General features: G+C 46.7%; 4 protein-coding genes across 4 annotated transcripts, besides 6 other annotated features; 1 reads left to right on the top strand and 3 right to left on the bottom strand.

The window, feature by feature from the left end:
- Window positions 1-302: 302 nt before the first annotated feature.
- Window positions 303-1,827, bottom strand: PVX_082910 (hypothetical protein, conserved). Its single transcript, XM_001614131.1, has 2 exons — window positions 1,642-1,827; window positions 303-1,517 (listed from the first exon to the last, which is right to left on the bottom strand). The coding sequence occupies exon 2, from the start codon at window positions 1,042-1,044 to the stop codon at window positions 814-816; it is 231 nt and encodes a 76-aa protein (XP_001614181.1). The 5' UTR covers window positions 1,045-1,517; window positions 1,642-1,827; the 3' UTR covers window positions 303-813.
- A 575-nt stretch (window positions 1,828-2,402) lies between these two features.
- On the top strand, window positions 2,403-4,850 carry PVX_082915 (ABC transporter, putative; the record flags this gene model as incomplete). The annotated part of the gene is made up of 1 exon (XM_001614132.1): window positions 2,403-4,850. One exon carries the CDS (start codon window positions 2,403-2,405, stop codon window positions 4,848-4,850), a length of 2,448 nt encoding a protein of 815 aa, XP_001614182.1.
- Window positions 3,442-3,471: a microsatellite.
- Window positions 3,654-3,677: a microsatellite.
- Window positions 4,851-5,387: 537 nt separating the features above from the next.
- Window positions 5,388-5,433: a microsatellite.
- Window positions 5,434-5,992: 559 nt separating this feature from the next.
- PVX_082920 (hypothetical protein, conserved) lies at window positions 5,993-10,102 on the bottom strand (the record flags this gene model as incomplete). The annotated part of the gene is made up of 1 exon (XM_001614133.1): window positions 5,993-10,102. One exon carries the CDS (start codon window positions 10,100-10,102, stop codon window positions 5,993-5,995), a length of 4,110 nt encoding a protein of 1,369 aa, XP_001614183.1.
- Window positions 7,651-7,697: a microsatellite.
- Window positions 8,228-8,273: a microsatellite.
- Window positions 10,103-10,322: 220 nt separating the features above from the next.
- On the bottom strand, window positions 10,323-12,053 carry PVX_082925 (exosome complex exonuclease, putative; the record flags this gene model as incomplete). The annotated part of the gene is made up of 1 exon (XM_001614134.1): window positions 10,323-12,053. The coding sequence occupies one exon, from the start codon at window positions 12,051-12,053 to the stop codon at window positions 11,208-11,210; it is 846 nt and encodes a 281-aa protein (XP_001614184.1). The 3' UTR covers window positions 10,323-11,207.
- A 149-nt stretch (window positions 12,054-12,202) lies between these two features.
- Window positions 12,203-12,231: a microsatellite.
- Window positions 12,232-12,398: the final 167 nt, after the last annotated feature.

The raw sequence follows: 12,398 nt of genomic DNA, 5'->3' as shown, positions 1-12,398 counted from the left end.
TTTTTTTTTTTCCCGATTTTCCAAATCGCGGGGGGGCTATTTTGGGGGAAATGCTCTTTGCACTTTGCGTGCGCGGCATGGCTGAGTGGCGGCAAAATCGTTTTGCTTCGCTGCTTTGCTTCGCTGCTTTGCTTCGTTGCTTTGCTTCGTGCGCCTCCTTTTTTCGTCGCCACTTCGTGACTTCGTCACTTCGCTGCTTCACCGCCCCACGAGTGTGTATGCATGGACACACAGCAGCATGCACATGGCCCCCTTGACGTGCGAGGTGTACACGCGGGGATACACTTGTTTTTTTTTTTTTTAAAGGACGACAGGCATGGGGGAAAAAATAAAGCATACCAAAGCAGAATGAAACGAAGTGTATTTGCAACGCACATTTACGAAGTAGCTTCACAAAAATGTTGGAAGTGTTGGAACTTTTCCCCCCCATTTGGCGAAATTCTCCGCGAGTTTCCATTTCCCGGTGGTAAAGTTTTCCCACGGGGGGTCATTTCTCCCTTGTAAGCAACGTTAGTATTCACATTGGCGTAGGAAAAAAAAAGAATGGCAAAAAAGTTCGTAACAAAAATGGCCAAATTATTATACAAAAAAAATTTATAATGGTGACGCGGCGAAGTGGTGGGAATAAATGAGCGTCATTCTACTACGCCGCAGCAACTTTGCTCAAGTTAACGCTTTAGAAGAAAAATCGAGGCTACACAGGTTGGCAGTATCACCCCCGCTTTTCCTTCACATCTTTTTCACATATGGGGATTGTGTCCCTACACAGAGGGGGGTACAAATGGCAACTGCTAACACCCCAGGGGGACGTGGCTACGTGTTGCCCTGCTTGAGGTTTCCCATGTTGTTGCTCAAATTTTGGAGGAACTTTTGCTTTTCCTTCTTCAACTGAATAATGATGTGCGAAAGCACCTTGGGACTCACGCCATACTCACACAGCTGAATCAAAATGACGATCGTTTCTTTGTCTAGGTTTACGTTTAGGATGTTCGAAATTTCGTAAATTATTTCGATGGCTTCCTTTTTCGCTTCCTTCTCCGCCATTCTGCGGTGATCCGATTGTCAACGGGGTTGTTAGCAGCGTGTGGGTGGGGGGGACCTTTAACACTGTGAGTTGTGATATACTTGTGGGAAACCCCCCCTTCTGTTTTCTCCCTTCACGATTGCACCTCCTCCGGGGCTGCTTCGAACCGTGTGCGTCCCCACGCAGAAGCACTTCAAGCGCGACACGGATTATGTCTTACGCGAAGAATATTTTTATCGGCGCACAGGTGAACCCATGCGAGAGTATTCTAATGGGTTAAACTCGGTTGACGCGTGCGCTATGAGGCCTATCTGCGATTCTTTCCCTTTTGCGAGGGAGGTGTAACTCCGTCGGCACACGTAAGGAGCGTTTAAATAAAAGCAACGGGAATGTCCGCACCTTCCTATTTTCGTGCGGCAAGTAAGTTCCAAGTGATGCCCGTGAGAAGGGGTCTTCTATGCTTCGGCGGGGGAGTCGCACAAAATGGTCATCGCTGCAAGTGGAAAAAATTAACCACACGCACATGAGGGACATTCCTTTGTTTGGCCATTAAATGAGGGCATGTCAACAGGGTTAGGGGCATATTTGTGGAGCCACTGGCCTGCTCAAATTTTCACCAATGGCATCACTCAAAGGGGGGGAAAATTGTTACTGCGGAAAAGAAGCGCGGAATGTTTCGAAGCAGTGTAAAAAAAGAAAAAAAAAGGGAATTTTTTCTGCAGCGTAATTTTAAAAATGATTATAATTCCGGCTTAGCTGCTAAACGAATGCCTTAGACTCCGTGTGGCCCATTTGTTTGTCCTCCAAGTGAAATATTTTTTTTTCGAAAACTCTTTTTTTTTTTTTTTTTTTTTTTTAAGTTGCGCGAACTGGCACAAACGCGGTGGGAAAAATGTGCCCACGCAGTTGGCCCGTTCGCTCTTCACATTAATGCGCTTCGAATTTTTCCGTTCTGTTTTTTTGTTTTGCTTTTTCGTTCTATTTTTTTTTTGTTTATTTTTCTACCTAGCAGTGCTCACCCATTTGTTGACAAGTCACATTTCTTTTTTTTCCTTTTTTTTTTTTTTTTGTTGTGTATGCTCCCCCCCCACAGCAGTGCTACATCAGCTGTACCCTTTTGGGGCTGTTTAATTTGCACCCTCATGTGGCTCCTCTCCCCGTTTGTAGTTTTGCCTCCAAAAGTGTTCTACATGAACAGGGGTGCACAGCTGCAGGCTCGTTTATCATGTGAATAGCTTTGCGCTATTTCGGGTACAACGTCCTGCTCGACAAGTTTGTGTGTCGTCGGGGGAGGCAGCGGAGGAAGTAGTGGAGTGGCTCCAAATCGACTTAGCAGCGACGCCGTGGAAGTGGCTCCAAATCTGCCGCTACTCTCAACATGGGGAACGCGCTGCGGAAGGCCAAGGAGGCCCAGGGGGTGGCCGGGAAAATCCTGAGTAGCATCTACGCGGCGTTTTCAATTCATGGCCAAGACAGCTCGAGGAAGGGCAAACCTAAAGATGGAGGGGCAGAAGAAGGAGCATCCGCGAAGGGGGAAGCCGCAAAAGGGAGAAAGAACTTCCTTCTAAGAGCTGTAGCCGACATGACGAAGGGGGAAAAGACGCTGCTCACCATCGCCTTCGCATTTTTAGCCATCAATGCGTACACGAACTTGAGTTACCCGAAGATTATGGGGGAGTGCGTCGAGACGGTGAATCTCGCAGAGGGGGGGGTACCCGCGGTTAGCGGGCTTAATGGGGGTGGTAGCGCAGGTGGAAGTGTCGGAGGAAGCGTCGGAGGAAGCGTCGGAGGAAGCATCGACGGAAGCACCATTGGGACTCCCTCCAAGTGCAACTTCCTGGCGACCCTCGTGCAGAAGACCAGAATTTTAAACAAGCTGTTCCTGGGCACCCCGGACAGAGGCGCGCACGCCGTCCTCTGCTTCCTGCCCTACTTCATCTGCGGAGGGGTAGCGTCCTACTTCAGAATATACTTCACCAACAAGTGCATTCAGAAGGTGGAGAATCGGTTAAAAAGGAAGGTGCATAAAACGATCGTCACACAAAATAGCGAAAGGTTCAAATCGCTCAAATCGCCTGACCATCTCCTCAACTGCGTTTTTCACGAAATAAAATTTTCTGCCAAGCAGTTGATTACGTCCATCACACAAATGGTTCGCTATGGTAACTCCATCCTGGGGGGAAGCATCTCGATGGTGTGCATATCTCCCTACTTGACGAAGCTGTGTGTGTTGGTGGTGCCCTCCTACGGACTTCTCGTCCTCCTAATTTTGAGAAAACTCAAAAGCATTAAAATGAAGGCGTCCAATTGTGAAGAAAAACAAATGGCTAGACTGTCAGACATTTTGCAAAAAAAAAATGTCATTTCATTTTTTGGAAATGATTATTATGAAAATCGCTTTTTTTGTAAAAACTTAAAATACATGAACAGACTAAATGAGAGGTACACAAATTGGGAGTCCCTTTTTTATTCCTTCCTCAACATCGGAAGCAACATTGTTATCTGCTCCATCCTATGCTTTGGAAGAAGCGAACTGAGCAAGAAGAATATCACCCATGGCCAGCTCGTCTCCTTCATTGCCTTCTCCAGCATGTTAGGGTTAGGTATTGTCGGGATGTTAAAATTGAAAAAGGACCTCGGCGTTCTCCAGCTGAGTCTTCAGAAGATTTACGAAATTGTGGACTTCGCTCCCGTGGGGGGTGCAGAGCGGGATGGGGGGGCATCCGCACAGGGGGACGACGTTTCTACAGAAGTGCATAGCCAAGTAGGGGGAACCCCCACCGTTGGTGCCCCTTGGCCAAGGAACCCCCGCGGGAGCCTCAAATTCGAAAACGTGCACTTCGCCTACAACGCATTCGACGCCAGCAAGAGGAAGGAGGTCCTGAAAAACATAAGCTTTGAAATAAAGGAAAAGGAAAAGGTAGCCATCATAGGCAAGAGCGGGGCGGGGAAGTCTACCCTGTGGAAGCTCCTCACCACAGAGTTCGACTATCAGGGGAACATATATATTGACGAATATAACTTAAAACATATGAACAAAACGTATTTTAAAAAGTGCATCATCTCGGTTAGTGAGCAGGACTGCTGCCTGCTGAATAGGTCCCTCTACGAGAACTTACTCTACGCTGTGTTGCCCGTAAAAATTGAGGGCAAGCGGGAGTTTCCAAGGGTTATCACCATGGGGGGGAGGGAGATATGCACCGACCAGTCAACCCGTCCGAAGGAAGGGGAAGGCACATCAAATGGAACTCCAGACGAAGCCGCCCACAGCCAACGCGAAACTTGCAACACGCTAAACACTTCGAGCACCCACCCGGGTGAAGCCAAAGCGACCCCGAACAGCGAGGCAGCCCAGCTGAAGGACCATGCCCACTGCGCCCTTCTGCAGGAGTACGGGCAAGACAAGTTAATCCTCATAAACGACACACTAAACCAACTCTGCGAACAGCTAGACTTGACTCAGTTCATACGCTCCCTGCCAGAGCACCTTCACACAAGCATCCAAAACAGCTCCATGTCATCCGGTCAGAGGCAAAGAATATCTCTCATCCGTTCATTAATAAAAGACACCCCAATTTATGTATTCGATGAAATCACTTCGTTTTTAGATGAGGCCAACGTGGAAAGGGTATACAGCCTAATCAACACGGTACTAGCTAAGAAAACAATCATTTACGTCACCCATTCGGTGAACATCCTACCACAGATGGATAAAATTATTATCGTCGACCAGGGCAGGATATGCTCCATTGGGACCTTCAGTCAGATTAAGAACGACCCGCTTTTCTTGGACATCTTTTCGCACTCCAGGGTGGCCTCTGTGTGATGCCGCCGAGGGGGGCGCCTCTCATGTGGGATTACTGCTCACATGTGGGTAGTAGCCCCAAATGTTTCTCTGTTTAGGTGACCAAACGGACGATAAGCGGTCACACCTCCATTCGGATGGCCACACAACTGATTTGAAGTTACAAATTCGTTTATGCATCCCCCTTTGTCCCAATTCGTATACACACAAATATCTGTGTGTTTTGTTTTTCTTCCCTAATGAACCCCAATATGTCTCCATTCCTCACCATGTAGGATCAATTAAAAACTTCCATCCTTTTTCGTGCCTTAAAGAAAAAAAAAAACCACCTCGAAGCTGTGGACTTCCCTGAGGGGTTGCAACATGGAAAAATTAGCCCACAATTTGTGCCGTCAGCAAAGCAAAAGAGGATTTCTCACGCTGTGGAAATTTCTATGCATACTCAGGTGCATGCCCTGCAATTGTGGCTGGACGGGGGGGAGGGTGAAAAGAAGGAACGCTGCTCTGGGGAAAGGCACACCGACTGCCTCCTCCACCTCATATTCCCCTTTATGGTGTAGCCAACTTTGCCTAGTAGTACTCTCTCAGGGAAAAGCTTTACCTCGTGATGGCCGGCAGGGTTGAAGCATCCACTTGTGCTCGCGTGCACCGCTTATGCTTGCAGATTACCGCTCGGCCGTGTCTACTACAAAACGCTACAACGAATTGTGCAGGTGCGCGAAGCTCACTTCGGCTAATCAGTTTGGCGCCACGCGGGACGTGGGCTGGTCAAAAAGGGCATGCGCACGTATGAATGCACATATGAATGCACTTACGTACGTACGTATGAATGGATGCACTCGTGCACACCCTCATGCACCGTTAGCAGGCGGACGCAGCCGGGGTGCGCCGTTATGGCTCAGACCAAGGGGCACACCCCCGTGCTGCCATTTGCAACGTGGCTAAACGGAGCGATACCGTGAGATGCACCCTATCATGTCGTCTCCTCGGATCAAGTGAAAGGCGTGCATACCGAGGGAAGACGCGCGAAAAGGAACTGCAAAAGGGGGAAAGGCGTGGCGAAATCAAAGTGCTCCACCGAAACGGCAAACTGCTACTTCGTGCGTATAAGGAGTGCCTCCCCTGACGAGCTCGCACTTGCCCCCCTCCCAAATCAGGCCATCCTAAAAATCGTAACAGTCATCCGTCTTCTCCACCCACACGTTCTCCATCTCCCTCGGAGTCCCGTAGGCATCGCTGGTGGCCTCATACACCCGACCTTCAAATATAACCCTTTCACCCTTACTGTACACATTATTCATATAGCCCAAAGCCCCACACACATACTTATCATAATCACACGACCCTTTTAACTTCCAGTCGGTTATATTTGCCGTTGGCATCAAATCTGAATTCACCACGTTTTGAAAAACATACCCACTTAACTTCACCAGCGAACCCTCTTCATCCATGTACTCATGATTTAAGTCCCAGTCCTCTATGAAGGTACAGTTGTACAAATTTAGGTCATACACCTTACGTGCATTTTTTACTATATTTTTCTTCCTCCTAATTAGGGGGTGCTCTATTGACGCTATATTTTCCACAGTTTCTTCTTCTCCGAAACTTTCTAGGTTTTTATCTTCCCTCGCTTTTTCTAAGATGGGTTCGTTTTGGGGATCATTCGCGTCACCGCCATACTCGTTTGATTCGCGGCCAGACTCGTTTGATTCGCCGCGAAACTCGTTCGCCTCTTCGGCGCGCATCTGGAGAAGGCTTAGCTCTTTCTCCTCCTCCGCACGTCCCCCCTGCGGGATCATAACCGCTGCTGCCTTTTTGACTTCACTCAATCCGTGCGGCAATTCTATGGAGACGGACAGCTCCGATGGGCTTTCGCTTCGACTGTGTGCACCCCCCTCAGGCGAAGTGGGTTTACCACCCTGCTCCCCACTGCTGCGCAGATGGACGTCCAAATTAGGATCCACACCACTTCGTCCCGCTGGCGAATCTTCACTCCTTTCCGCATTTCCTAAATTTCCACTGCTGCTCAAGTCATCCCTCCGGGTTTCTCCCCTGTCTGCATTGTAACTTCTGCCACTTCTCTTTTTGGACGACGGTCGATTCTTTTTCCCCCTTCCTTTGCGATGAGTATCTCGTTTTTTTTTTTGCTTCCCCTCCGTTTGATTTACTTCATAGTTAGGGTTGGCTATTATTTTTATGTTTATGGTTTCACCGATGGGGGTCGGCAGTGCAGTGGGCTCCTTTGGGGCTTCCTTTGGGGGTTCCTTTGATAGGTGGCCCCCACGGCCGCTGCTAACCACACTGCCTCTATCGCGTACACTGCTTGACGCCTCTGCAGAATTGTTCTTCTCCTTCGCGCTTTCCTCTCCTGTGTTGCCCCTTTTATTAACGCTGTCTAGTGGGGGTCTTTCCTCAATGTGGGGTCCCTCCTTAGTAGTGACGCCCCTGCTGGTACCACTCCTTTCGACGGGGGGTGCTGAGTTTCCTTCACCTTTAGGCTCGTCTTTACTCTTCACCGTGTTTTTTTCCGTGCCCTTCGAGTCACTCGCCTTGCTGGGAATGGCCTTTCCTCCTGCGTCAGTTTCCTTCCCCTTGTCCATTTGGCCACCACCGCTATTGCCTCCGTTGCCTCCGCTACCGCTAGTGCTGCCAGCACTTGTTGGTGCGCCCTTAGTGCCCACCTTCCCATCCGGATGGCTTCTATCCGTGCTCTTGGAAGTGCCCCGTTTGCTATCCTCACTGCTAGTGGTTACCTTTTCCTGTGCAGTGGATTCCTTTTCAACTCTAGGCTTCTCCTTTGCGTCATTCTTTCGGTTACTATTCGGTGTACCGTTAGTGCCACTTTGGCTATTATTTGGATTTTTATTAGTAGTGGGTTTTTCCTTGCGGTCGTTTTTGTCTCGTTTGTCTAGTGTGCCCTTGACACTACCCTTGTTGCTGCCATCGACACTCCCCTGTTTGCTTTCCTTTTTGATGTCCTTTTTACTTTCCTTTTCGATTCCCTTGATACTCCCCTGTTTGGTGTCCTTTTGGCTGTCCTTTTGGCTATCCTTTTTGCTGTCTTTTTTGCTGTCTTTTTTGCTTTCCTGTTTGCTATCCTTTTTGATTTCCTGTTTGCTATCCTTTTGGATATCCTGTTTGCTATCCTTTTGGATATCCTGTTTGCTATCCTTTTGGATATCCTTTTTGCTTTCCGGTTTGCTGTCCTTTTTGCTGTCCTTTTGGCTATCCGTTTTGCTGTCTTTATTGCTGTCCTTTTTGCTGCTCTTTGGCGATTCCTGGCCGCCCCTCTCCGCGGGACTCGCCCTACCCTTCGGGCTCAACGCACCATTAGGGTCGGCTTGGCCACTACTTGCCGATTTCTTAGTAGCGGTTTTTCCCAGGGCATTCCCTTCATTGCTACCGCTTGAAGCGCCTGAGAAGTTGTCCCCCCCCTTTGAATCCACTGTGGGGGCAGAACCGCTTCTCTGGTTGGAGTTCATCATATTACCCTTGTTAGTTTTCTCTTGGTTTCCCTTCTTGCTACTAGAAATTAGTGGCTCTACCATGACTACTTCTCTTTTGCTACTAGGTAGGACATCCCCCCTATCATCAGATTTGGTACTTTTCCCCATTTTGTTGGATAAACCCGGATTATCAATGAAGACGTCCCTTTTGTTGTTCGCAGAACTGTCTCCTTTCTCGTTGCCATAATTAGTCGCTTCACTTGCATCAACATGGCTTCTTCCGTCTAACTCGTCGTAGGCACTGGCATCCGCCGCTCCATTCAGTAAGTCGTTCCTTAGGGAATTCATTTTGCCATATGTACGCAAGCTGCCGCTGCCGCTGCCACTACCGCCACGGCTACTGTATTCAGAACGCACATTGTCCAATGGGTTATCACCGGGTAGGTCATCCCGGATGCTGCCTAACACGCTCTCCTCATCAGTTAAAGAGTCTACCGCAGCGTCGCCAAGTGAGGCATCTCCGCTATTATCTGACTGGTAGTGATCCTGGTAAAATAAATTCTCGTCTTGTATATCACCCCCCAGGCTGCTAAATAAGCCACCGCCGCTATCATCGCTATCGCCATCAACATCAATATCATCGGTAAACAAATTGTCGATGGAGTCACCACCAAGACCGCCTTGGGTGGGATCCATCAAACTGTCTCCCTCGTCGCTGAACAAATTATCCGCAAAATCGTTGTCACCTAAGTCGTTATCGGTATGCACCAAACTATCCTCCTCTTCGCTGAACAAATTATCTGCCGAATTGCCACCTAAGTCGTTATCGGTATCCGCCAAACTGTCCTCCTCTTCGCTGAACAAATTATCGACTGAACCTTCGCCGAGGTCCCCTTCGACGGCATCCACCAAGCGGTCGCTACCGTCCTCGCTTAGAAAATTGTCGCCCAAATCGTCCATCGAGTTATACTCTTCACCGTTAAGCAGACTCTCCGCAGAGTCATCACCTAAGTCACCGGTGGTGTCCATCAAACTATCTCCATCATCGCCGCTAAACAAATTGTCGGACGGATCGTCATCGGCAAACAAATTGTCTGACGCATCATCACCGCCAAACAAATTGTCTGACGTATCATCATCGCCAAACAAATTATCAAACGCATCGTCACCGCCAAACAAATTGTCGAAGGAGTCATCACCTAAGTCGCCATCCACGTTTGGGAAATCATCGCCTTCATCCCCGCTTTCAACCACGTCGTCTTCAACATTGGTTAGTTGAAGCTTGCTGAGTGGGGCACCTTTCCTAGATAATGCCCTCCCAGTGCCGTTCCTTTTAACATCATTTTTACTTCGAACAGAACGTGCTTTTTGTTGTTCTTCACTTTTTGTAGTCCAAGTGCTGTGCTTACCGTGCGTTTTTTTCCTCCGCGGGGTGCTATCACCTACAGCTTTTTTTTCCGTGCTAGGTGGTGTACCTCTGTGTGCGCGCTGGAAGTTGTTTTTGCCTTTACCCACTGCAGTAGCATCGTGTGAAGAATCTCCTTCTAAATGTGCATTATGGTTTGTGAAATATAAGTATACAGAACCGTCTCTTCGCATTTCACCGGGTTGCATGGCACTATCTGATTCATTGCTTAAATTGTTGTTATACCTCCGTTTAATTCTGTGAGGGGGGCTATTTTGCATTAAATTTAAATTGCCATTTTCGTCACTGTTATCCCTGGTCAAATGGTCGGAAAAATGCTCATTCACGCTGCTTAGACTTAAGGAATACGCAGCGTTAAAGATGAGGGGGCAGGCAAAAAATGCTGCGAAGCTTTTCTTCATTGTAGCGACTATTGGAAAAGCTTCTCAAAACGGGTGTTAATTTTGTAGGAAAAAAATGTATGTTTGTTTCGTTTTGTTTTTTTATCTCAAGGGTGTTAAAGCCGTTAAACATGGCCTTGAAGGTTTGCTAATTATTTTGTTTACAGTTTGGGTCAAAAATGGGTGAAAAAAACGTGTGGAAATTTAAGGCAAAGAAGAAAAAAAAAAGACATCAAAAAAAAGAAGAGATACAAATGCATAGACACGCCACGTGTACCTATGTGTGCACGGGTTGCAAATGAAACAAGATTAAAACTGAGAAGCATTTCTCACATGAGAGTAAATTAAATTTATAATTACGTGCGTGAGAAACAAATAGATACATATCTTTTAAGTGATACTTCCGGCTGCATCAATTTTCTTAGTCATGTTCTTTTTAAATTGTGTGCTAAATATACATTTGTGATGTAACTTTCAAAAGATGAAACATTTCGCACATGTTGATTTTTACGTTTGGCTGCATATTTTTTTTTTTCCTGTTTTGCGTTGCATATTTATGGCTAGCTGGCTAGCTCCCGGTAAAAAAGTGCAGCTATTTTCTGACTCGTTCATACGTTTGATAGTTTAATGTATGCACGGTGAGAACAACGGTCAACGTATGTGCGCTGCTGTTCAGGTAAAATGTGTGGCGAGCTCTCTCTTCGAGGGAGACTAGCTATTTTTTTACAACATTTTTGTAGAAGAATTTTTTTTACAGCTATTTTTTTGGAAGCATTTTTTTTACAGCTATTTTTTTGGAAGTATTTTTTTTACAGCTATTTTTTTGGAAGTATTTTTTTTACAGCTATTTTATTAGAAGAACTTTTTTTTTTTAGAAGAATTTTTTTTTTATCACCACTTTTTCTATAAACGGTGATTTAAAAAAATCAAAAGGTGCTAGCCAAACGGCGAATCTCACAACGAATGAGACCAACTTGGTAAACGTGAGTGGGCTAAAATGCGGAGCGCTGTGTAGCTAGCCATTTCGTGTGTGCAAATCTTGGCTCTGCGGATTAACGATGGTTACACCCAACCGGAGCGAGGCATAACAACTCCCGAACAAACGTTACCATCCTTTTTGTGCACCCTAGACAAGGACACTTCTAGTTTCTATTTTCGCAATTGCCTCATTAATTTTCTCAAAAAGGTGATGCGAAATTCTGGAGGAATTTTCCGTCATATTTAGTATCGAAGCGATCTCCATAGATATGCCATATAACTTGTGAAATGCTACACACTTCCCACTTGAAGTAACGGCGACGACGAAAATATTTTCAACTAACTCTTCTTCCACCTTAGACATATCGTACACATATTTGTTGTTTATTTCTCCTATGGAGACACATATGGGTACATTTTCGTATGGAAAATTCGTTTTTTGATTTTCAACAATTTCGACTTGGTAGTCTGCACATTTTGTATGGTGAAAGGTGTTCGATTCGTCGATTTTCTTTTTGGGTTTCACAACGGGGACGACGGTATCCTTGAGAGCTACATAGATGGCCATGCTGATGATGTCCAGCAGTCCCCCTCCGGCATTTAAAACCATAACGTTTATGTCAACTCCCCAAACAAACGTGGATGGCAAAATGCACATTTTTTTCCGGTCAATATTGTTCTTTAAGCATAAGTCGTAAATAATTGACGACATAATTTGTAAATGATCTTTTTTTATTCTATTTGCAACTACCGATGCGGGGCAGTCTATCTGCAGATTGATAACCCCTTCGTCCGGCGCGTCCAAGCTGGGGGTTAAAAGGGATAGCTTGATGCCGCAAATTACATTGTTCTCTTCATTCATAACGCTGCTACTTCCATCTGCTGATACCAAAATGTTTTTATTTATTTCGATGGTTCTGTACGTCGACAGGGTTCTTCCGTCAACTCTAATGTTGGAGTTGATGCTGTTCTCAATGTACTTTAGCGAACTCATTTTGGCGCTATCTTGGGTTACGCCCTTTGGGGGGAGGGTGAACTAGCGGTATCTCTAACAGGCTGATTTGCTCTGTGTCTTTAATTATGTGTATCCCCTTTCGCATTCGCGTGAGCAAATGTGGGGCGAGTGAATGTGCGCAGAGAGGGGGAGACTAGCGCAGCCATAAAAAAAGGGGGAAATAAATGGACACACGAAAAAAAGGAGGGGGGCACGTTCCGCGTAATGGCAGCGGTTGATTGAATGATTAAACGATTTAACGATTCAACGCTTCAACGGTTCAACCTTTTTGGTCAAAGGGGGGGTCCAAAAGACAGCCCTTTCCACCGCTCGCGGGATGGCAAA

The sequence above is a fragment of the Plasmodium vivax genome, chromosome 12, assembly GCF_000002415.2.
Source record: "Plasmodium vivax chromosome 12, whole genome shotgun sequence".
NCBI classification, from domain to species: Eukaryota; Apicomplexa; class Aconoidasida; order Haemosporida; family Plasmodiidae; genus Plasmodium; species Plasmodium vivax.
Note: the sequence above shows the minus strand (reverse complement) of the source record. Positions and strands in the feature narration are given on the sequence as shown.

Bases quoted from the DNA above. Each gene is read 5' to 3' on its own strand.
- PVX_082910 (XM_001614131.1), bottom strand. From the start codon at position 1,044: ATGGCGGAGAAGGAAGCGAAAAAGGAAGCCATCGAAATAATTTACGAA.